A 26926-nucleotide genomic window follows, 5' to 3' on the forward strand; every position below is an offset into this window, starting at 1 on the left:
CGGTTGTTTGGAGCCAGGAAAGATACTTTCCACAGCTCAATTTCAGACCCTGCTTCCTCTCTTTATTCCAGCTGCTGAAAAGCAGAGCGTCCCAGATGCTTCTGCCTTGCTCAGGCAGGGACGGGTGACCACACTTTCTCCCCAGTCTCTACTAAATTCCCAAGTTTGGCTGGAGGACAAAAAACACAAATAGTGATAGGGATCAGTTACTCCAGGGCCCAAAATATAAAAATACTTGTTTGCTGAATAATTATTAAACCAGTAGGAGGTGCTGCTATTATACTGAGAGATTACTAGTCAAGTCACTACAAAATAAAGTGAAAAATTAGTCCAACATTTTTATTTCCAAAGGATCAACATTCATAAACTAAGGGACATAACTAGTAAGATCAAGTGGTCTGTACTCATGATCTTTAAGTTAGAAGGTACTAACAAGTTACAGTTTTGGATCCAGATCACTCAGGAAGATGGAAACAGCACAATGTAGAGATCCAGTATAAAATAATTCTAAAATAGAAAAGTATAATACAGACTTCTGTGACTTAAATACCTACTTATTAACCAAACTAAAAATACAAGATAAAAATCTGTCAAAAAGGATCAGCTAAAAAGCCTTAACAGTTAAAAATCTGTTAAAACTCAGCTAAATTATTGTTATAAAGGCTGGTTAATTTTCTTTAACAGAATTGAACGATACCTTTGAAAGATCCCTGAAGTTGCCTGGAAGGGTCAGGTCTAACTCTTCAGATTCATAATTTGTTAAGACCCACGGAAATACAGGGTATTGGTTCAGATCATTGTACGTTCGTCCTATTAAGAAAAAACATGTTTTAAGAAATACGAAATAGTGTCCAATTTTCCAGCTACAAAGCAACTTAGCAGTTACATTTTTTGCATCATGTGTTCCCAATTCCTGTTCATTGACAGAATCAGTTATAAATCTACAGACCAAAGTAATCCTTTAGCTGCACTTATCTTGAACCAGAAGTCAGTATTCACAGAAATCAGCATAGTACGAAGAACAAAATAACTTTCAAAATCAATTAAAAATATGTCTCTCTCTTTAATTTCCATGAAGCTACTTTCATAGCATGAATGTTGAAATTTAAGACTGTTAGACTATTTTTGGCTCTGTCAACCATATGCAGTATGATCAGCTGGCAAAGATCAAGTACTCATTCACAACAAGAGGCTAAATTCGAGGTCTACAAATCTAGGTCTAAATTGAAGCATATTAATCCATTGCTCCCAAAGGCTCTTCTGCACTGAAGAACTGGCGAGACTTCACTGCAGTGGTGAAAGTGAAGGTGGAAGAAGGCATGTTGGCTTTATCACTACTTCCTAACCGCTGTGAAAATTAAAAAAACATTTTGTCATTGCTAAAAAGCAGAGCTGACTGCCCTAGGCCATTTTCTCCAAGCTTAATGAAAGAACCAACACTACTATCCCAGCAGTTCAAACGTGCAAAAGCCAGCTTTAGATACAGTTTCGAAAGAACATACTTGCAACTGAAATGCATTGAAAATCATGAATTCTTTGCCAGGGGAAAGTGTGTGTGGGAAGGCCCTTATTTCTGCATCAACAAGTATTTAGCACTAACATTTCTGTGATAAGACAAATGATGTTGCTCACTACAGAGCCATCTACCATATGATTTACTGAGAACCACACAATATGCAACATGAGGCTTAAAAAACAAAATCAGGTAATAAATATATGTGCGTGTGTATTTATATAATATAATTAGCAGACAGAAATAACCCAGGTTAACAATTCCCAGTCCTGCAGCAGATTTACAGCCCTGTCTCACTAACTGCTTCCTTCCAGATTCTGGACAGATTCCTGGGGTACAAAACCTGGCACAGGAAAACACAGGCTTCCTTGTTCTGAGTAGCGTTTGCAATTCGCCACAAAGATCAGCTCTGCTTTAATGAAATATGAAACTTTCACTGCTCTACAAACACCTTATTTTTTCAATAGAAGTTGATTTGATGAAAAAGAAGCACGCTTGTACCTAGAGCCTCACTGAAAACAGAAAAAGTGGATATTGTTAACGGTTTTGTGTTTGCTTTTTTACACTTGGAACACATAAATATTCACAAGAATATAAAACAATTAATTTAGGTGCAAATACAACTTAGTTAAAAAAGTAATACCAGCACTGTGTACAACATACAAATAAAGAAATACAAGTAGAAACAAAAATATTTCTCATATAATATCTACAATGAATGAATCCAAAATTATTCTTGGGCTGTATGAGAATTTATCAAATAATTCAAGAAGTAGACCAAAATTTATCTGTGAGAAGGAGGAAAAACAAAGGTAGTATCTGGCACAACATTAATAGTTTTTTGTATTTTTTTTGGCTCTGTAAGTCTTGAAGTAAGATATCTCTGCCACACTTTCCATGTCTGTCAAATCAGAATATTGTTTTCCCTTTACAAGGGATTAATTACATATAATTTGTAGAGTTTTTTGAGACTTTCAAATTAGGATTCTCTAAAATATGGCCTTTATACAAATATATGCCTTTATACAATGAATGTTTTTCTCACCATCACAATCTCAAATCAAGTTAATAGAAGAGTGTGCAAAAGCATTCCCAAAAGAAAAAAAAAGAATTTGGGACAGAGATGGAACTTTTCCTCTTGCTTTCTTCTGAACTCTCTGTATTCCTGTTCTAATACATTGCCGTTCTTTTATAAATGAAGAATATTAAAATATTCCTCTCCTAAAAAGTGATCCAAGTAAAAGAAAGAACAAGTCCACATAATATTTTGGAAGCAAGAAAATAATTTTAATTAAGGTATACATTTAACTCTCCTACAATTTACTGAAGCATTTACTTTATATGAATGTGGACATTTATGTCTGTGTAGACAGCAGACTAAAAGAAATGTGAGAATCAGGAAAAGATTGACTGAGGTGATGGCAGTCTATTGCAAAGCATAAGCAAAAATGATGATTCTTCAGAATCAAGACAACTTTTATGGAAAGAGTCCATAGCAAAAAAAATCTTGAATTAAAAACAGTTTGAAAAAACATCTGTAAAGGTGAGAACATCCTTTTGTAACATTTTCGAAAGGAAATTTTAGGTTGTCCAAAAAGACTTTTTATTTCAAATTGAGATTTTTGATATTGAGATTTTATTTAATTCCAATATTCACTTCACTTGTTTCCTTTCGATGTTTAATCATTGTGATTTAGACTTTTTGCTTCTATTTCATATTGGAAAAATAACAAATATGTGCCTAGCACGAGAAAAAAACAATCTCAAGCCTAGCTACAGTATGAGAGTCCTGATTTGCTATGTGGTTTTGATAGGTTACTTGCAGTATGGACACATGAACAACTTGCTGTGTAGAAGGAACTGCACGTCAGGACACTGCAGTAGCTGTTGGGTGCACATTCTAACCCCACAATGAGAGCTAATTTGAAGTCATTTACCTCTTAGCTTAGGATAAGCTACATAATATGGAGCCTGAGGGGTAATGTATTTGATAAATACAATCATAGTCTTATGATAAAATAAACAAAGTATGTACTTCTCTTTACTTCAATATTTATAAACCACATTTTATTTATGATCAGATTAACTACTAGGCTATCCATTAAGTTGTTTAGGAAAAAGTTAATCATTTATTTTTCTTAATTCAACAATTTTATTTTTAATATCCACAAATAAAAATATTTATAAACCACATTTTATTTATGAACAGATTAACTACTAGGATATCCATTAAGTTGTTTAGGAAAAAGTTAATCATTTATTTTTCTTAATTCAACAATTTTATTTTTAATATCCACAAACAAAAAATGACTCAGGAAGATAAGCCTTACTGTAAATTGTGGAAGGAGACCAAACATGTACTTGATGTGACAGGACCACATATTTATCGTTATCTGAGTAGAGGACAGTCATATAGGGTTATTATGGGATTACAAATCCCCAATTCTAAACATGCATAAATATTACTGTTTTAACTTTATAAGGAATATTCTCTTGATCAGTCCTGACTTTACAATGATTATTTTCAGAGTAAAAAGCCAAGAGATGAACATACTTTGCCATCTCATTAATTGCCTAGCAAGAATCTTGGCTTCCTTCCTTATCTAAATAAATAGAAAACATAAACCTGTACTGCTACTGGTAGTCACTGTACCTTTTTAGAAGCTTCAGATTTTTCACCAACTAGGCTTACAGAGATTAATATTAAAGGCTGAATATTAAATATTGCAAGCCTATGACACTAATCTACTTGAACAATAAAACTGAGGCACAGTAAATGAGATCTCAGAAATACTGGATATGTTTCTTCATTAAAAAAAAACTTTTTAATTAAACCATCCAATTTAATGTTTTTATATGGCACTTTAGTTTTGAAGGTAAAGTGAGCTAGAGACAGCTGACAAAGAAATTATAACTGCAATTCCTTGGTGAAAATGTTAATGACAGCAAAATATTGTTTAATTAGATGATTGCAGCATCTGGATTAACACTCTTTAAGAGCGATGTTCCTGTGCTTGTCTGCTTCTTCACACTTTACAGACATTTTGTCATCTCTAGGTCATTAGGAAAGAATTTTTAATGATTTTTCTAGAAGCAAGTAGTTCAAGTTACATCTAATTAGATGACAATAATAAGCCCAACACATGCAGTAGCTAAATATATACATAATTAACCAGTGAGGGCTTGTACATCACAGATTAAAAAAGTGGAAAATGCTAAACAGGCAAAAAAAAAAAAAAAAAGGGAAGGAGAAGTTGGTCTGAATTTATTACCTGAAGATGTCATTTTTTCCCAGAAACCTTTAAAAATAATCCCTTTCCACTACAAGAAATGACTTATAAAAATTATGGATACAATTATTCTCCACTTCTTTTAAAAGCTATGACAGATAGGATTTAAAAAAATTAAAATTCCAATAAATACAAATGCAAACATATATTTAACATATTGCAGTTTAAAAAAACAGCAGAAATGTTAGGTACAGGGAAATAGATTTCAAAACTAGACTTCTAACCAAAAAAGCAGACACTACAAACATACCACAAAATGACTGCTTGTTCCCTTGCCCCCACTCTTCCTGATTCCTTTACTGTGGTACGATAATTCTTGAGTACTTTTTTCAATAACTTTGCAACTGATAACAATAAAAATTACTTTTTTTCCTACATCATCCAAAGTGTTTAGCTGACACACATGCTGTTTGCATGTAACACGGCCTTTTCCTACATGCCTGAAGAAGGGACAATTAATATAATCACAGTTCTTGCCAAGGCTTCAAAGCTAAAGAATCGCTGAGAAGGGTGGAGGCAGGAGGAGGGGGAAGCTCGGCCAGGAAAGGCTTATGTCTGCAGAAGCAGGACAAAAACCAGCGGCACAGAGAGTGTAACAGCAAGACTGATTGATAAGTAGCAGAGTGCAGTGTTTACCTTTGGGAAAAAAATCCAGAGCTGTAAACATGATGAAATATGCTCAAGTCAGAAAAGAGGGCAAGAAAGAGGTGAAGACCTTAGGAACAGAACAGGGCGGCAAGAAAATAGTTGGCTAGAGGGCCAGAGAAACAGGTTGAAACAAGACTTTAGAGAGTTTTGAAAATGGAGAGAGCAATTTTGAATTGAAATTACAATGAGACATGAGGCCAGCACAAGTGATGGAAATCATATATCCTTGGATAGGCAGCGATTTAGAGAGAGAGAATTATAATAGCTGAAGTAGAAAGTGGTTAAGTTATGAGTAAGGATCACAGCAGAAACAGAGTTAAACAAAAATGAAGTTGGACAATGTTTCACAGGTGGCAACAGGCTGCTGTAAAGATAAGAAAAAGAGTGACAGAAAGAAGAATTATTCCAAGGGGACATATCGGTATTTCAAACATTGATTAAGGATATTATAGAATAGATCGGGGCCATGTTTCTCAAAGCAGGCATATTGGTCAACCAGGGAGAGAGTAAAGGACAGATTCTTATATTTGGTTCTACTGCGCAGAGTCCAACCAGTCTGCATAATTAACAGCACTGCAAGCAGGCAAAGGACTTCTGGTGGGAAAGGACCCCGCTGCGTATGTCACAAAAAAAGAAATGAGCTGGTGTCAGCAGCTTCACTTGTGAACGTGCCTCTCTCAATCATTTCAGAAAAGGATCACAAGAAAACATGAATGATTCCTTACCATTTTGTAAAGGGTTAGACACGAATTAAACATTATGGTAGAAAGAAAGGAAGCTACAAAGAATGGGCGAAAGGTGTACTAAAACTCTTTTTTAGTAGAACTCTACTTTTTCAGAAGACAAGAAAAAAACAACTTAGGGAGCTATGTATCACTTACCAGGAAATAATCTGGCAAGCATCCACATTTCTTAAGTGACTAAGCTGTGGCTCAGATATGCTGAATAAGCCAGTCTGAGCTAAATGATGACATAGATAAAAACTGTTGGTGCACGTATTTCTCAACAGGTAAAAATAATGGTATTAAACAAGATGATGTTGCTTAAACAAATGATTGTAGTCTAAAACTAGACCATCACTGTCTACACAAACACTTACTGGAAAAGAGGCTGTATCTTTTAAAGACAAAATTCTTACAGGATCTCATTATAAAAGAGTATAATTAAAAGTGTATCTGGAAATTGCATTTCCAGAAGAAGAAAGAAAATAAAATACATGGCATGTCTTTACTTGGCAGTATATATTTTTACCAAAGAGTGCCATAAATATATTCAATACTTCACGTTTTTGTATGAAATAGAACATATATTTTCTTCTGACTGCTGAAGGTCCTGTCTATAATGATATAAGAATCTTTTTCTGTTTAACACAGATATATCTGGACAGTTATCAGTTCCAATGTTTTCAAGACAAGGGCAACATGATATAGGGGTACTCTGCTTCCAGTATTGTAAGAGTACTTCTGGTGGAGATATTCAGGTTATATTCGTGTGAGAACGCCTGTTCATTGTCATGTAAATATTTTGAAGAAATATCTTGGTTTCAACAGAAGATTTACAGAAATATAGGCACAGCTGTAAAAGCAGTCATGCCATTCAGACTGCTTCATAGCTTTTGATCCTGCGGAGTCCAAGATCTCAGGCCCTGGCCAAATAATGGCATATGATGGTGGAGGCCGGAAGCAGCTTGTGGCTTTCTACCACGTTCTACCATGTTCTGAAGCTCTCCCCACGGTCACGGGACCTGCAGCTCATACGCATGATGGGTAGATCACTGGCTTGCCATCAACTTTATGATGAGACTCCTTGCACTTTCCCCAAGTTCTTCCTTATTTTTGGGAAATCAGCTTCCTATCTGAAGTGCATAATTTATCACAGCTACAAATAAAGGCCGACTTTCCAAAAAATAATTTTTGGACTTTCCCTTCTGTGAAAAATTTAGAAATTTTAGGTTTTGTTCAAAACTGGAATAAAAAGCTCATTGACATGGCTATAATTTCCTAATGGGTTTCAGGCAATATTAATTCTCGTGTGCTGTTTTCAGACTTCTTGTTCTTTTGGTTTTTTCGTTCAGTTTTTGGTATAGTTGGCAGCAACTTCAGCTATCAAGGACAAATTTTATTCTCCTTTTCATCAAAACATCATGAGAGTCTGTGAGACAGCATCAGTGAAGGCAGATGTTATAATAATGTTAGCAAGTGAAATGTATTTTTTATGTTAGCCTCATTACTAAACAAATTTCAAAAATAAAGAAGCAGAAATCAAACATACACAATACAGCACAGCAATTGTTTTCTTACAAGCTCCTTGCATTTAAGGCCATTCTAATTTCCTAACAAATGTGTACTACACAGAGTAGTCATAGCTGATTTTAGCAGGATCTGTTATTTCACTAATACTGCTGGAACATTATTAAACATGACAGCACTTCGGCTGGCAGCGCTGCAACGATACAGTTTAAAAGCCAAGGCACCCAGGAACCAAACCTGCTCTTAGGTATTCCTGCAAAATGTTTCCTGAGATAGTACAGTGATACTTTCTTCCCAGCCTAACATGATTACTCTTGGAAGTCTTGAAAGGAAACCCTTCTTGGAAAATGAAAATGCAATAGAAAATATAGAGATTTGTAAGGACCCTTGAGCCAAGTAATGCAGATGGGTTTGAAATAACAATCAAAATAACGGATATGCTTTGTGATAAGAAAAACTTCCCCAAATGTTACTCAAAACCTTGCTTGCATCTTAGTAGAACAGTGTGCATAGGTACTGACTTTTATGTAACAAATTTCAGTCACTTCCAAAACTTTCAAAAATCAGCATATTGCTTCTCCTTCAGAAAACATGTATTTGTTAATCCATGTGACTTCAAAACATCATAAAAAAAAAGATATTACAAAATAAATCAGTCAGTCAAAGGCAGAGATAAAGAGTTAGGCTGAATTTCTTCTGGAGACTCAAATTTATCTCCCCCTCAGTTAGTGAATGTCGTCTCTGAATGAAACTTTACCTAAATTTGAATGTGAATTTGAACTTGATTATGTATTGCTGAAAGACTTGGCAGAGACCACAGGTAATGCTGTGAAAATGAAAAACAACAATGAGATTACATGAAAAGAATGAGATTTGCCAGTGAGAGACTGAGACAAAAAAATCTGCCAGAAATTGGGTGTGTTGAGTCACAGAGACATTGCTAAGGTACTGACCAAGCTGCTGCAAGCTGCTGCAATAACAACAGTATAAGCTCACAGACAAGCGCTTGTTTGCAGCCTTCTTAATATTTCAAAAAAAGAAAAATAAGTCAGTAATCCTCCAAATTTTGCACATAGCAGGTGGTACCTGGAATGCAAATGGAAGGCTATCCTGTTATAAGGAAGGTGAATAATACTAGATGACATTAAGAGAAACTTGCCTTATGTGACTACTGAAGTGTTTGCCTAGGAAGCCTGCCTAGCAGCACTAATATCTAACAACAGGTCAAAAAATATTTAATTTGAGATCTCTGAGATACTCTGAAGTGATCCCTTATGGATGAAGCTTGTTTATTGATGGATATTAGTGCAAGCACCACTGCAATTCTTAACTGACTTCAGACATAATGGTATTTTCCAGGTTTGGATGCATTGGTGACGTACCTAAAAATAAATGAGCTGATTAAAAACGAACGGTAATTTGTCAAAAATTGGCTCAGCTCTTGCCTACTCTCATTTAGAGCTCAGAGCTTACAGAAGCAAGGAATACACAAAAAGGAGATTACAAGGGAAGGACAGTCTCATTGCTAACGTACTGCACAAGGACTCAGGGGACCTGGCCTAGCTTCCCAGCTCTCCAGGAAACTCTCCAAGCTTCGGCGTGGTGTTCAGGGAGCTTGAGAGACTCTGCCTGCGTTTCCCCAGAACCAGAACTGCAGAGCAATGTGTGAGAGACAGAGCGGCTGCACACAGGCCAGTGTCCAGAAGCTGGATGGCGGCTTTCTTGTGGCACCGTGCCAGAGGTAATAAACTCTCGGCAGGACTCATTCCTTAGGCAAGGCTCTGCGTGACTGTGGCTATAATGCTCAGGAACCAAGCTGGTGTGCCTGCATGGGACTGCACCATATGGGCTTTCCAGCACAGATCTCTGGTAGCTTAAGGGACTCTGCTCCGTGCTCCACTGCACAAGGTAAACACGCTCTCAGATTTCCAACTGTTTAGTGGTAGCACTTCTGTATCACACTGGGATAATTTGATGACACATTTATTAAGGTCTGCGAGATCAGATATGTGGGAGATGACTACCATATAAGCACTGAGGCAAAAGCTGAAAGGTTCAAAGAAAGATGGGTTTGACAGCTACTGAATTTTGCCCCTGCCATATTGGGAAGAATGCCGTGATTGTGTCCACACCAGTCAGAGTAACAGAATATTTGGGTGCTACCTTTGGGTTTTGCACATGCATTTGTCTAACGTCTGGCTTGAGGATAACCTCAAACATAAAAGTCAGGACAAGGTAAAGATGTGAACTGTAACACTGGAGTACAAAGTGACGCCTGGTGGAATTTAATTTGGGCTTCAAAGTAAAGCTCACTGGTGCGAGAGGTCTGAGAAAGTCTCTTTCTGGGCAGGTACATGAGCAGGAATGTGTGCTAAATAATACTAGAACACGCCCAAGAAATCTATGTATATGATATGGAAAAACGCTGCTTTCTACATTTAAAATTACTGCAGAGGTTAATATGTGTGCAGTAAAGGGAAAGGAGAAAACAAAAATGCCATTGTGAATGTTTAATTAATGACAATTGCCAGAAAAATGCTTCTTTTGCCAATAAAGAATGGATTTGTGGCAGTTATTTCTCATTTTAAATACCTAATCTGATATTATATTTCAGTTCAAAGAACTAAACGAGAAAAGATGCTGTAATCGAATCATACCACAATCCAGGTGACATCTGTACTAGGCAGAATACTGTTGTTATTCTGCTGTCTAGTTGCTGTTGCTGAGAATGATGAAGTAGCGAAATTACATTTTCCCATTATTATTTCCAGACACTCTCTGGCAATGGTTTGTTGACTCTAATAAAGCTTCAGACAAAGCTGTCAGCAGAGGAAATGGCAGAAGGAGAGCAAGGAACAACCTCCACAACAATACATGAATCTAAAGTCTCAGTGATAGGTTGTGCATTTCCTGATAAAATTTAATGTGCATGTTTCAGAATCTATCATAAAGGTACAGCTGAATTCTGGAGGGATAAATGTAGTCCATCAAGTCACGGTACTCAAGACTTTGACAAACATAAACATATTATGAAGGATTAAAGAGTCAGAAGCCTTACCTGCTATAGTATTGAGGAACATCAAGTATTCAAAGTTAGATATCTCCCGTCTCTGCCAGCGCTGAGTCATGTTGGAGGATTTATAAAGCTGTCGGGGAGTGGCCAGAGAGATTCTCCTAGGGAATACATTTAAAGAATGATTATTTTAAGAGCCTCATTAAATGTTAAGATGTAGGGCAATGTTATTAGTGTGATTAATTTCAGATTCTCTCAGAGGCTTTTTTATTTCATTTAATGAAGTCAAGACGACATTATTATCCTTACTTGAGAAATGACTAAAATTAAAATCTGTATTTTATTTTACCAATACTACAGCACTGTAATAATTCGGAACAATATTTTTTTGTGCTTTATTTTATTTTGAATCTGGTTAAAAGACTGGAAGCAAAAGAAACTGCAGACCTGCTGGTGCCTGGGTTGTCCAACAGAAATAAAAGAGGAATACCATTTCCCTGTTTCAAAAGGATATATTGAGATAAGTTCAGTAAGGTGACTGAGAGATGGATTAAAGTGCCATATATTTCCAGCACATGGGTTGAAGACATTTACTCCACAATTTGTGCACCTCCTCCATCCATGGTCAGCTACTGTTGATCCCTTCCTATCTCCCAATAAGCTCCAAGATTTCTATTTATAGCCTGGTTTCTGAAAGAAACAAGGTTTATTCAGTTATCTGCTCACATGTCCATCTGCCTGTCTCTCCGTAATAACTTTTGAATTGCATTTCATTTGAATTTGGAAGAGGAGTAGAAATTTCAAAGATAATTTCCATGCATTTTGAAAAAGTTGTATGTTTGGGTAAGGGTCAAAGAACCAACCACTGTGCCAAGGAAGATAAAAGCACAAAATTTCAGCTATTATATATTCAGTTTGAAAACAGCACAATAACCAAATACCATGCACCAAATTCTAGATTACCGATAGTATACACAGCCTCTTGTTGGTAAAATGACATACATTTAAAATACATTAAAGAAAAACATCTGCAAAAAACAAGGAAAAATAGCTTCATTGCTCACAACTCATTTCTAAAGCAAATAGCCCTTGCTGAAAAAAGGGGAATTCTTCAGAAGAAGCTCTTCTCCTTTGGCACTTTTTTACAGAAACGTAAGAAACATACAGAAACATAAAGTGATCTGACTAGTGAAAATGTTTACACCTGTTTAAAAAAAAGGGGATCCCAAAAGCTTACCCTATTCATGGATGTAAAACATATATATATATACATAGTATGTATGCATATAAGCCTGTTAAGAGTAACTAGTGACACCAGACATTTCAGCTTTCAGATGCCCCCTAAACATACTAAGTGTACTATTTCTAGACTCCATAGTGAATATGGAGTAATTTCTCAAGTAAGGGCATATAAAAGTATCAAATTGAGCAGAAGTTACAAAAATGTGGATTATGTATTTATAAACAGGTATGTGCATGTTTCTATACATGCACTCGGCCCTATTTCCAGATAAAAGGATGAGTACTGGTATGCCTATGTACATTTGAAATTTACAGTTATCACAATTATATGTCTAAATCTCCAGTGTGTAGGTTGTCAAAGCCTGTCATATTTAGGGTTACAAATTAGACATACAAAAATGACCACGCAATTGTGGGTATACTTTCTTCCTTCTTTTTGCATCTCTGTATTTGCCCAAAACAGCAAAGCATAAGTTCTGGCCAGTTTGCCTGTCGTTATTTTTCAGCAAACCAATGATGCCAATAGTGCATACGCTTTACCAGTACACAAGAGACAATATTAATATTTTTAAGCTGTTTCTATTACACATCTTCTGAGCAATTTACCTAAAGAATTATTTTGATTTTCTCTAAAGTTCACTTGAATCAGGCATTCAGTCTAAACATTTATGCATAAGTACAACTTAGTAACTGCTTTTAGACTTTGGCCACAATCTCCCAGGGAGTCTTAAAACTATAAATTGTCAAGTGCTGGACTTTACATTTGAATGCCTGATTTGAGTGAACTTTGGAGAAAATTAAAATATTTTAAAGAGCTCCTTATTTTCTCTATATCTAAGGTGTCTGAAAGATTTGCAGTTATTTCAGCAGAGACTGGAAAAAATTATGCACAATAAATTGGTTCCACACCTGCTTGTTTCAGTTAACACAGGAAGACCCACTGTTTTGTGTTTTGCTAAATCCACCTGCCTTTGATCAAACCATGCCTCTCTTTCGATATGGCATCGCAAATATGAAGATCCACAAAATGAATGCGCTTCCTTCACTTCTGGAGACCTGTGAAATACCTACTTCATATGGAAACTGCAGAAAACCCTCTGATATACAAGGGGATAATCCAATTTCTCAAGTTTTATATGCTTTAAGTATGTTTACTAAACACTTCATGACATTTAGTTGAGGGAAGGGATGTTATATATCCTATATGTGGAATATGGCCCACCCCCTTTCACAGTCACTTTTAACTTAGCCACGATCCAATCTCATACAAAGAAACTCTAAGTACTTCACAAAAACATTAGCATCTACTGGACGTTTTGTATTGGGTAGCCCGTTCATGTTCAGAAAAAAGGGTTTGCAAGTCGCTGGCTTTGCCTAGTCTCTCGCATGACACTAGCCAATATTCACTTTTAATCAAAGCTATAAAAGGAATTTTATACTGTGATGACACCAAATCTTCGTTTTCCCACCCCTCTGCCTTCCTCAAAACCAGCCTCCACAACCAGCTAGACAACGGCGCGGAAATGCATCACCATGCTGCTAACATGGCACAAGTGGCAGTGCTGAGCCAACACTGATTTCCGTCACCACGCCAGCTCAGATACAGGTTTTCCTTAAGCAAGCAACCTCACCATCTGTATTTCTTCACTTCAATAACTGGAGCCATCGTTTCATCTCATGCATTAATGGCCCACAGAATTTCAGGATAAGGTGCTAGTGCACGTTTAATAGTGAAGTATGATACTGTAACTGTAATTTTTACCACTTCTTTGATCTCTGTATGCTTACAAAACAATTAGGCAGCTCACGGTTGGTATTAAAAATGTTAAAACAGTTTCTAGGCCGCAAGGCTAACTTCAATAAAAACGTATCAGTAAATCACACCTGAGTTGTTACAACCCTAAAAACATGGTCTTCTGATAGTGTTGTAAAATTGGGGCTATTACTCTACCTACACAGAATCATATGAAACTCCAGAAATAAATTAAATAAAAGGCACAATACTATCTTCCCAGGTGTATCATATGACAAGGTCATAAGGACACTACAATCAATGCAACATGTTTTAGGAACAACAAAACTGAGTATATCAGAGGTAGATGAATTTGATTATTAAACTAGACCAAACACTTTGACATGTGACTAATTTTAAGCACCCAGATATTTGATGAATCTAAGCAGTTACTATAATAATATGTAATATTAAGCATATGCTTGAATACTTTGCTGAATCAAAGCCTTAAATAGGCAAAGGGTGGGAATGGTAGCAAACAGGCAACCTGGAGACTTGCTCAAAACCGCATGTCAGTAGCAGTCTTAGGAAGAGATACCAGTTCTCCTGGTTCTGATCCTCTGTGCTATTAGTAGATCATAAACATACTTAAAAAAATTAATTTTTGCTTGTGTTTTCTTCCATCTTTGTTAAACACAGGATTTCTCCATGAAAACAGAAATGCACTTACAGTTCATCTACCTCATTAAAATTAATTTACTCCTTCAGAATGTTTCTATCTTGAATTGCAATTCTTATGATAATGTAATTTACTTTAGATCAAATTTTTATCAGAGTGATATCAGAGAAAAAATATTACTTACTAAAATAAAACTGATTAACTAATTACCCAAAACAACCAGAAAGGTCTGCTTTTGTTAAAATATTCTTTAAGTACAGTTTAATCTGGAAAACTGGTTATTTTAAAATGGTAGCATTTTACTCAATATAACAGCTCCTTCTGGGCACTCCGCATAGTATCTTCCTTACATTAGTGATACAAATGAACATAATTTTAAAATTCCTGCTAGCATTTCAGAGCCAACGTATTAATGGGAAGGGAAATTATATCCTAACAGCAACAAAATACTAACTACAGAGCAGTTACTGAGCGAGTTTTTCCATCAGTTACTCCACTGCAATCCTACTGAAGACAATAAGAGTACGTAGACAGAAATAAAGGCAGAACTATGATTACAGGATCTTTATTGTGCATAAATCATAAAGTGATTATGCACAAACGAGAAAGAAAAACGACTTCACTACCATACGCCAGATTTAATCTGAAGGCTAACAAGCAAGTAGATATACACATAAAGATAAAAAACTGAATGCATTTGATTCTACAAACCTGGAGTGAAAAGAAACTGAAATTCCAAAAGTTTTTTTGATTCAAACTGAGCTTTTTTGAAAAAGGTATAGAAATAACTGCCTATAATATTGAAGCTGAAATTTTTCTAAATAATTATTTATCAACATTTTTTTGACAATTATTCACTGAATAATGCACAAAAGATATGAATTTTGAAAGTAAAAAAGGTCACACATTCTGACTGAGAGATTTGCATTTTGCTTTTTCTAGAACATGTGGCCATTTTTATTTCAGAAAGAAAATACTATTACTTTCCATTTAGATTTAATTTGAGTATTTGGAAGAGCAGTGCAAATGTTAACAAGATGCACCTTCCAAAGAGATGCTTCAACTTCCCCTTGATCTTAGTGAAAACCTGAGGAACTTGGCAGTTTGCCCGAGGACTTCAGCACATCCAGGAGATCAAGCCTTAGGCATCATGAGACTCTTGAGTTCATGACAGGGAAGTATGTTCAGCTGGGAAAGAAACTGTTCTCCAATCCTACAAATGCTTTGACATTTCTGAATATTCCCACATTCTGCACTGGGATAAAACAAAGACAATTTGAAGTTTTAGTCTGTAGAAAACCACTTCAAGAAAGACACATCCCAGGCAACACACTGATGATTAGGTCATTGGCCTTTGGCCAAGTCCAGCCAAACAGACATCTGAACCCAACGTACTGTATTTTGTGAATTTCCTGCTGTCTGTTCTCTCTCTTATTATTTTTCCATGATTTTGATGAGGAATTCATCCTGAACCTGAGAAAACTTTCATTACAGTTTGGTGATGCACTCTCAAAAACTATCTTAGTTTTGAACAGACATTTCTGAACAAAACATTTGGAGGCAGAAAACTTTCCCCCAGCTCTGTGCCGTACACATGAAGGTCATGTTAGCCTTCACTGAAATATAAATGCCTTTATAGCAAAGGATCTGAAAATTCCCAGCCTTATTTCTGACCACAAGTTGATTTGATATTAATGTTCATGAGATATCAAATAAAAACTCTACTTCTCTGTAGAATATGAAAATCTCTACATGTGAACCTCAATTGGTCTTTTTCAAAATGTATTTCCACCTTAATTTTGGAAATAGAGGAAGAATAGTCATATTAATCAGCAGAAGAATCATCACACTAATAAAGAATGGAAGGAATTTGGAAAGTGCAAAATAGTCACTATGCTGATGCACAATGAAATAAAATCCACACGCATTCATATAAAAGGCAAATGAGAAAACTTAGAAACAAAAATCATTTTAATTTAGCAAACGCAAATCCAGATCAAGTTCAGTCCCATATCCTGCATGAAATTAATCACAGCAAGGATGACCACTTGTCCATGACTAAAACCCAGAATTTGAAGAGATAAGCTATACATTTTTTTCTAATCCTTCACTTATTTCCTATAAAGATTTTAAAAATTCTTACTTAAAATACTTTTATTTCTATTCTATAATAACAGGCTATATATTAAGTAAAGAGTATTGTTTTTCCAACTACCCTAAGAATAGAAAATCTAGCGATTTATAACAGGAACAATATTTTAGTATTGACATATTTTAAAATACCTTAAATATAATTTACATTTATATAATATAATAAGCACAGAATATACAAAATATCTTAATCAAACTACCTGGCTTGTGGCAAACCATAGCTGGTTCCTACTCCAACACGTGGTAAGCTGTACACAACTTTTTTCACCGTTGCTTGGTCAGGAAAATTAAACATAACCGAAGCTATAAAAAGAAGAGAAATTATGGACTAGTAAGCCATCTGCAGAACTCTGTTTATCCACAAGAATCTATTTTTAAAATGCTTTTTAGATTTTATTTGGAAGAGAATTCAGTTACACTTATATCCTCCTGGAGACCCAAGTGAGAACAGACACTCCTGCTATACTTCATAACTATGAAGCATTAGCTGGTTAACGTCTTGGCACTAACTCTGCAATTTTGCAGAAGGCATGAGTGAGGTATACCTCAGAAGAAATATGATTTACCATTAACTGTAATCTCTTATCAGGCCAGGAAGCTGTTTAGTAGATTGAATATTTGGTTTGATAACTGGTGGATTAAAACACACAAGAGCAGAAATTGATTAATTCTCTCTCTTTCCAGTTGAAATAAAACCTTACATCAGAACTGCTCAGGGCAAAAGTCTGCTGATGCACCTCTCCAAGCACTCGATTCTGATTCAAAGTAGCATGTTTTCATACAGAAAACTGTCTGGATCCATGCATACTATTTATTGGATTGGTCCTTTTTAGCTTAACTCAATTTAGGATTGCAAAAGGAAATTTCCTTCCCAGGAAACTGGCAAAGCATTGTCATTTGGGTTTATTTTTCTTTTACTCAGCAGCATCTGGTAGAAAACCTTGTTAAATACTAGCTGTGCTAAACTTCAGTGACGAAGTCATTACATGTTCAAATTCTACTGGATTTAGCTGGGAGGCTTCATTTGTAGGAAAAAGGTTTAATTCATTCTACAGATCACTACATGTGCTCCAAGAGCTGGGAAGATAAGAGCTCTGGTGGGTAACAAATATTTACATAAAGAAAGACATACCAGTGTGAATGGGCATTTCTTACTAATAACAAATTTGGCTGTTCATAAGGCAAAGGAGCTACCTAGTGATTTTGGTGTTCTTTTTTTCCTAATTGAATTCCATGTTGTTCCTGATAGATGGTCCGTGTCACACGATAGAAAGCCACTTACTTCCAGGCGTGCTCTGAAACTTTATACTCTTATTCAGTGAATATCCAGCAGGAAATGGGTAAAGCAGGAAGGGGAAGCTTTCAAAGACATGTTTCAAGAAAACAAGCAGTGAAATGAAGCAAGGAGAGCCCATGAGAGCTTCACAGAATGAAAGACTAGAACCTAACTGCAAAACGTCCACCTGAGAAGAAGTGAGTAAGAAAGTCTCAGTTATGGGAAAAAATTTACTGATACCAGGAAATCCCACCAGGAAACATCCACAAAAAATAGGTAGTGCTAATTCCTGAGTTCAGGGGCTACAAGTGCAAGTACATATACCGTACAGCTACTATTACTATCTTAGATACATGGAGAATTATTCACTCTGAACTTACATTTACTTCTTGACATCAAGTAGTATAGGATGCTTACTGCTACTGTAAGCATCCTATAATCATCCCAGCTCACACCTGTTTCTCTCCACTGACAATTTAGAAACCTTAGGTTCCTGACTTGGGTCCTCTGAGTTGTGCCTAAGATAAAAGCCTAAAGTAGACATTATATATAAGCTTCACAGTAGTTGGGGTTCAGAATAAGCAACTTGCATCATTTGAAACATATGCAGTTACTAATTATGTAAACTGCATTCTTTATGTATCTTTATACTAATTAATAGTAGGACAAATTTCAAGTTGAAGATTGGAAAACGAAAGTGGAAAATTTCATTCTTCATTAATTAAGCAGTTAAAAATTTAACAGGTATTTAATCATTCACTCCTGCATTTATTGTTTTGAAAAGGTTTGAACAAGTAGATATTTCACTTCAACATTTCCAGAAAATGTGAGGGGAGGGGTGAAATCACAGAAAAAGCAAATTTCCTATTAAACATTTGAAAAATTTACCAATTACAATGTTTTGTCTTTATAGATCAATCTCATTACTGCAGGGAAAGTAAATCCCATATTAATGGCTTGCCAGCAAATATTTTAATATAAAATACAATGAATACATGCAAGAGTAAGCATTATTGCAGAGAAACATAAACATTTTGTCAAAGGAAGTCCAGAGTTTAAAATCAAAGATTAATAAATATCATGCAAAATAACTACTAGCATGTTTTTATGCAAACAAAATAAACAAAGACTTACTTCTGTTTGCCATAAACACTTCCAAAGCTGTGTTCTGGAGAAGATAACGTCTTGAAAAAACAGCCCGAATCTCACTGAACATCCATTTTCCATGAAGACCTTCTGTGTAGGCAAGGACCTTTAAAGATAAAATAAAGGTGATGGTTATTGGAAGAATTTTTTATGAGAATACTGCATGAAAACATAGTAGATTTTATCCGTCAATGAACTACAGGTAAGTTTAGTGTATCTTCCCTCTTAAACACTTAAAAAGCAAGAGCTAAAATAGGAACTGAGGCTTTTAAAAATACAACAAAGTATAACCATTGGAGAAGAATCACTAAACAGTACTTGATACTACTTAGATCTGCTTCTCATGAGTCAAATCAACTTATTTTCCTCAGAAAAACCCCGCAAACTCTACAATAAAGCAGAGATTAATGGACGGAGTTGCAATTATGCTTAGCTGTATTTCGTTCCAACTGTGTGCATGAGACAGTGTGGTCAGTTTTAGATAATAGATTTAATTCTGCGGGTATGTTGTATAAGGCACAATCAAAATAATATAATTTGCTATTCACACCCACAATTCAGCTTACAGGGTCACAGATTAGAACTCTCTACATTCCATTAATAAATACAGAAAAATAGACAGAACAGCATGTTGTTACAGTAATTTTTCTAAAGGTAGCAATATTTAATATCTGAAATCATGAACAAAATATAATTTATTTTTGCATTTATAAATTAACTATGAAAATATTTTTAAATAAAATACTTAAAAATCAGCATTGCTCTTCTAATTTGTCAGTTTCTCAGTTAAAGTCGCTGCTCTAAGACTAGCTGATAATACATTAATTATAACTAAATAACTTTTTCACTCCTCTTTCACTATTCTGGGTGTACAAAAAAAACAGACAAGATAGAAAGGATGCAATTTAATTACGTACCAGCTTTATTAACCTATCTTATCCGTGAACATTCCAGCAATATCTCACGCAGCATGGAACAATCCTACCTCAAACATTTTGATCAGTTTGAGGGCTACCTTCAACCCTCCACCTCTTCCCAGCTGATCCCTGCCTACCGCTGAGTCCTTGATACCCTTCCTCCTACGAGGACTCAGTAGTGTGGGATGGATGTCCATCTCCTCACCACACCCAACTGCATTTTCCACTTTCTGTTGACTGAGTCTTTACCTAGATTTCAGTTCATAAGAGAGTCACATCCCCAGTGTGACATCCCCATTCCAAATAAAGGAATGCAAATAACACCTTCACTAAGCAGAACCCCCAAAAGAAGGATTCATGCTGGAGATGCAATTTCTCTATTCTCCAGGCACATAGAAACTGTGGGTCTACCAGCTGACAGTGATTTACTCACTTGGCTAAAGTCTTTCCCTTTGTAGCTAAAGTCTTTCCCTTTGTAACCATGAACCTCTTCCAACTTCTAAACAGGGAGCTCTTAAAAGAATCACCCTTTGTGGCAGCTGCCAATGCCCTTCCATGCTTGAGGGAACGGAGATTGTACTCCTTCAGTTTTTCACTGGTGTAGCTTCATGATAGTAACACATCTTCATACATAAAAAAGCTGGTTTAAGTTTATACACACTGTGTTAATATAGCTCCATAGTTTGGTGTTAAACTTTTTTCTCCATTACATAATAAGTCTACTTCAGAGATGATGATAACAAAACTCAGCATACTGAAGAGTCTTCAAATACGAGATCTGTCTTTGATGGAAACTCGAGAGGAACACAGTGAACCACCCGTCCCATCTACTTGGGAAGAATTTACAAAGAGTCAGGGCAATATTGTTACTGATAGTGTTGTTTCATCCACCTCGGCTGCCCATACTAAATAAACACAGAAGGGAAGGGGCTTGATTTGTTTGGAGGTCCTCCGCATACCTGTGAGAGACTATATGCTCCCTCCATTCAATCACAGGCCAGTTGTAGAATTATCACATCATGTGGTAAATTCTGCCAATGGTAAATTACTCTTCATATTAAAAATTTGCACCTCATTTTCACTTTGAACTCTGCTGACTTCATCTTCCAGCCACTGGATCTTGTGACACCTTTGTCCAGTAGATTAAAGAGCCCTCTAGTATCAGGTAGCTTTTCCTTGTGTAGGTAATTAGGGACTGTGATCAAGTTACTGCTTAACTTTCTCTTTGATAAGCTAAATAAACCAAGTTTTCCTTCAGTCTCTCATTGAGATCAGATGCTAGGATACACTTGATATCACATATATGGAAATACAGATGATTAAGAGCAATGAGTCTGGAAGATTCCAGCATCATCCTGCTTTGGATGTATTCCACCACTATCTGATATGTAGTGTTTGTAAGTACGCAGCTTTTTAAGATACAGAGAGGAAAGAATAAAATTCTCAAGTTTAAAAAGCTACAAGATTAAATCAGTCTCCTGAAGATTAGTTAATATAACCAGAACACTCTTTTATTTGATGTTTTAAATGTAAAACATACATAACCGTAATCAGATCTATAGCAGCCAGCAGATTTGTCAAAGAATTAGTTCCTTGACAAAATACCATACTTCAGGAATTTACTCCGTTTCAAAAATGTTTCAAGTTGTCCTGCTTTTTTTGAATGAAAGACATTTAATACTGATAAGATCCTATGTATTAACATTTTAGAGCATTCACAGTAATTCATTTACAAAGTCTTGATATTTACCAGACATTAGTTATTATAGATGAATATTATCAGCACATTATATGCTGAGCATACATTAAGATTGCATTATTCTCCCTCCTCTTCCACCCAAGTATACAGCAATGATAACTTCATAGAGGTACATTCATCCCACTGTAAAATGAATGACTTAAGATACCACTCTAGATGAACTTAAAACAGGAAAAAGGTCAGAAAATCAGAGGAATGGAAGGAGGCTATACTGTAATTCAATTGCTGTCCTCAATTACACTCTTCTTTACTGTCTATTAGTCCTACAAATATCAGATTATCATGTCAATATCAAATCATCTCAATTATTTCAGTATTTCTGCTGTATTGTTTTCCTGTCCAAGATATACTATTATCCATTTTGGTCAATTTGCATAACATTCATCCTGCACTATTTTCCAATGATGTGTTAAACCTTCCATTATTAGGTATCTATAAAACTACAGAAAGTACAAAATATTGACATTTCCTGCAGGACTCTTTCTTGCTGTTGCTATAAGAGCCAATATAAAGTAACTTCCTCATTCTCAGTTTAAATCCTTTAAAGAGACTTTTTCTCCTTTTAAGATTATTTAAAATGTATTTTTTTTTGCATTTTGCTTTCTCATATCATATGAATGAGGGCCTGGCTGTTTTACATTTCTTAGAAGTGGCACGTAGTGTGCATTTCACTTTATAAAAAAATGGAAATATACACTTTGTCCACCAAAAAGTATTGAAATTATGTTATCTGGTTAATCTTAAAGCCAAAAATTATATGTGTTCCATCCAATATTTTGCTGTTGCTTCTATTTAAAGTCAGTGCTCTTTATTTTGATAGTCTTATGAGTTTGTCTCTTAAAAACAGCCATGAAAGCTTTTTGTTCTAGACATATCTTGACAGCTGAGACTTCATGACTATGCATGGAATTCTAGATAGAGCCCAAATAAGCTGTTTTTAATAAAGTAAAAACCAAACGCCAACCAACCCAGTCTACATTTGAATTAAGTGCACTCTTCTTTTTTAATATCAACTGCAATTATTTGTTTTGAAGTTTATCTGTCCTTGTAAAACTCTTTCATTTACTCAGAATTATGAGTATTTTTTAAAGGTAATAATGGGTCCACTGGCCAGATGATAGACTAAAAAGGAAAAAGTGCTAAGATACATTGCAGTAAAATGAGGTCCTCACTTGAATATGGGCATGAAAAATCCCTAAATCTCATGGTTTGGTAATATGGAATAACATCTATTGGTGACACTTAAATTAGATTAGTAAAGTAGTTTGAGATGTTCAGATGGAAAGTTCTACAGAAGACAAAAAGAACTGTTACTGATGTTCTTTCTTATTTGGCTCAAATGTGAAAGCACCTTAATTTATTTTCATTTTTGATGTAACCAAGATCTCTTCTTTTTTTCAGGTAGGTGTCATGACATATGCAATTATTAAGCTTACATCAGTAATTTTTCTATTATTAATTATGTTATGTTGTGTATTGATTATGTATTGATTAGGAATTGTTAGCTAACAGCTGGAATTTTGGATTATTACATAAACCAGGAGACCAGAAACACTGGTTTCCATATAGGAGGAACACTTCAGAATTGAGGCTTATTTTTACTCCTTTATGCCATTTTTTAATATCTCATAGCAGCAGTCAGAGCACTTCAAAAGGATATTCTGACCCTTTTCTTCTGATTCTTTTTTTTTTTTTTTTGAATTGAAATAATCACAAAATCAGGGAAGTGTTATAAGAAAAAACCAAGGAAAGGAGCCTGTACAAGTCCTACCTGTTCTCAGTAACTAAACTTACGGCAGAGAATGTTCACTCCTCTAGTCTATTGCAAAGAACTGCTGTTTATTCCTCAACACTTTTTTTTTTAAATTGCCCTTTTAAGTGATTCATTAATGCCTATACATCTGAATTTAATCTACTGCTAGCAGTGGGAATTGATTGCTTGTCTTTTTGAACTGGATTTCTGGTTAGGGTATTTTAATTGTAACCCCATTCCTGAACAAAAGTATCTACTTGTAACACTGGCCAATCTTTGCTTATACCTAATACTGAATGCCTATAGTCACTAGCATGCAAAGTGAATTTGTTTTTTTTTTTCATTTTCAATGCACTTATTCTCTGAATTCCTTCATTATTCTTGACATTTTGTACTAATAAGGTCAAACAACATAAGCAATAAGGGAAATGGCTGCCTTGTACTTATGTATAACCGTATTGGCTCCTTTTTTGCTGCATTTCCCAGACACATTCCAAAGTGTTCCTACAGACTATTTTCCTCAGCTTCTGAAAATGATCCTCAGAATCATGCTTTCCAACATTCTGAATAAAAATGGACTTTTCCTGAGACTGAATGAATTTTCTTCCTTTATCAATGACCCAGATAGGTTCCTAGAACACTCTAGTTCTGGTACTGAAGATGTGTTTTCCTTTTGTGAAGACAGTTTTGTTCATTGCTCAAATCTAATAACTGTCGACTGTAACCTGGACACTGGTATTTTAGTTAGAACATTAAAAAAAGAGCTCTGGCATGTCCTTAGTTTAGACATCAAAATTACTTCTGTCCGTTAGAAGGCTCATGGAGTACACTCCATAACCTGGTAACGCTGGGTATTGTCTTTGCCAAGTAGTACTTATTTCACTTTCTTTTTTTCCTCTGGAGATGCAAAAAACTTTTATGAATTTATCCTTTTTCATCCTTGTAACCTTACCACTCCTACTTCTTCAACTTTAATCTTTTAAATTTCAACAAATACTAACTTTACATTTGAATAGCTTTACTACAACTGAGTAATGTCTAGAGGGTTTCTGTTGCATCCTGGTAGCTCAAACCAATGCAATCTTTTGCCTTTATCTGATTCAAACGTTTGGAGACATTTCAAAACTTGGTATATTCACCATCTGCCCCCAGTGTATTCCACTAACCGTGCTAATTTTTTCAAGTCTCCCTATTTTCCATTTTTAACAGTGTGTTAAGTCTTTAGGGTTGCAATTTTTGCCAAACTCAGCATTACCTCCTCAACACTGGCAATTTTGGAGTCTATATCTACAATGAGTAAATCTACATTCTTTATGCACTGACTATGCACTGCACCTTGTTTGTCATTTTGTTTTTAACCAGGCTTGCTGAATTGGTTTTCCATCCAATACAAAATAGGCTCTTGTCATCCCTATATATAGTGGTTCTTTAGTTTGAACAGGGTTTTTGTCTATATTTCATTCTTCATCGGTCATCACCCACTTGTGGAAGACAGACTACCTGCAATACCATTTATTATTCTTTATCATGTGTACCAATCTTAAACAAAAGACAGGAAGAAGAAACCATTTCAGTTACACCGCAGTCCTCACACCAATGTCATCAAAAAGAACAAAAGCAAGAATGTCCTGCTTTGCCCTTTAAATAAGTAGTGAGGGAGGAGGAAAAGGAAATAGGGAACGAAGGATGAATTAGTGAGATTATCTGCAGGAAGGAAGAAAGAAATTCATCTCATTTCTTTGTCTCAATTTTCCAGGATGAACGGAAAACAAATTATTGCAAAAAGTTCAGGAGAAAAAAAGAGGTGATGATCTTCATTCACAATTCACCTGTCCTTGCAATTCTTTACAAAAGGGTAAGGACAACCCCATTTTTCCCTTCTCTGGGTTTCTGGGCAACTGAGAACTTGTGTCGTATCTTACGTTACCACTGAATTTGCAGAGAAAGTGAAATAGTGCATGAGTTCACTGTCTTATGCACCCATTCCAAAACTCTAGCAGATGGCCTCTTACTCTAAGTCAGCAAGAACCCATATACTTATCCTCTGATAGCGTCTGTCTCCCAGTATTTTCTCACTGCCTTCTCTGTTCCCACCTCTTAGTGTTGTAGGCTTCCAGGTCATAAGCTTGCACACAGCTTCTCATGACAGACTTTTCTGTGAATGCAGTTGCCAAGGAGAGAAGAAAAGCCCACTGAATCTCCTTCCGTAGACTATGAAGTCCACCCCAGTCAAATGAATATTGAATTTTCCCTAAGGTTGAGAAGGTAGTTTTTAAAAGGAAATTTTGTTGTAAACTGAAATAAAAATGTTTTTGTTAGCCTGACACTTCCCTCCTCTCTGCCCCTGCCAAAAAAGAAAAAGGAAAGAAAGAAAAAAACCTAATCCTCATAGGCACCCAAGAGGCTTCTGCTTGGATTTTTTTCCTGTCTTCTGGTGGAAACTGCATCTTCTGCTTTCTCTATAAAGTGAACTAACAGGCACACAGTATATAACGAAAAGCTAAAAGCCACATTTGTGGTCACCTCATCTCTTTCTATGGGGATAGGCAGAAAAGGAAAAAAGTATGCCAAGGAAAGGAAGGTAAAAACACGTTGTGGGAAAAGCTACTCTCCTTGAGAGTTATATGGAAGTAAAAAACAATACTATTCTTCAGCCATAAAACAGTATTTAATTTCATATTAACCATTTCATAACAGCCTGCTAACCATGAAATTCGAGGAACTTATCTGGTATGTTCCCTAGATCAGTTCCTACTGGATGCCTCTAATTTTGAAACCTCAGCACTTAAAAATGAGATACTTGCCAACAGAAAACAGAGTACTTCCGAAAAACAAACCACAGTGAATAGCTATTTCATCAGGGAGACACCTAGAGCCAGCTACAAAAACATGCTATGCACCTGACTCAGTTACACGTTAGGTTTTCACGAAACAGCTTCGTGCCGTTCTCTGTGCTCTCCAAAGTCCCAGACAAAGGGAAACAATTACTGATTTTCCTCTTCGCCGTTAGGGATTTAGATTTCCCTCCTTCATGTGTTTGCTAACGTCACCAATTGCTTCAAGGCAAATGTGAAACTCTGAATGCGGATCTTCACAGGTTAAAAGAGTGACTCTCATGCACATGAAGCAAACCTTATCCAGACTCGCATAACAACATGGAGCTGTCTGCACATACGTGGCAGTCTGTGTGATTGCTTAATGTATTCTAAATACAGATTGAAATGACAGACGCTAATGGCACAGAACCAGACTATTAGGGTTTTTGAAATACCATACTGAATAAACACTATAAAATTTCAAAATGTTTTACAAAGTACTGAATATGATCTTCTAGATTTATCAGGAAAAAGATACATAAACTGTAACAAGAGGGATGTCGTGTCAAGATATGTAGATGTATAAGGAAAACAAATATATTTGTCAAGAAATTTGCAAAACAGATAAGCTCAAATGATGAAATAGCTTGTGTTATGCTTTCCTGAAAAGGGAAACAGAGAATGTAAATAGATGGGAAGGACAATTCAAATGAAATGAATAAAGTTTTTCTTTAATATACTA

The 26926-nt window shown here is 35.7% G+C and overlaps 1 protein-coding gene across 4 annotated transcripts in view; it reads right to left on the reverse strand.

Annotated features, from left to right (window-relative positions):
• NBEA (neurobeachin) overlaps positions 1-26926 on the reverse strand; it is a 533052-nt gene that overhangs the window by 88234 nt on the left and 417892 nt on the right. For all 4 annotated transcript variants that reach the window (XM_064504927.1, XM_064504930.1, XM_064504928.1 and 1 more), the window contains 4 exons: positions 18928-19045; positions 16718-16820; positions 10759-10874; positions 698-810 (listed from right to left, as the gene is read on the reverse strand). In XM_064504927.1, coding sequence (XP_064360997.1) covers positions 698-810; positions 10759-10874; positions 16718-16820; positions 18928-19045 — 450 coding nt within the window. The remainder of the gene's footprint in view (positions 1-697; positions 811-10758; positions 10875-16717; positions 16821-18927; positions 19046-26926) is intronic.

The sequence above is a fragment of the Dromaius novaehollandiae genome, chromosome 1 (assembly GCF_036370855.1).
Source record: "Dromaius novaehollandiae isolate bDroNov1 chromosome 1, bDroNov1.hap1, whole genome shotgun sequence".
Taxonomy (NCBI): domain Eukaryota; kingdom Metazoa; phylum Chordata; class Aves; order Casuariiformes; family Dromaiidae; genus Dromaius; species Dromaius novaehollandiae.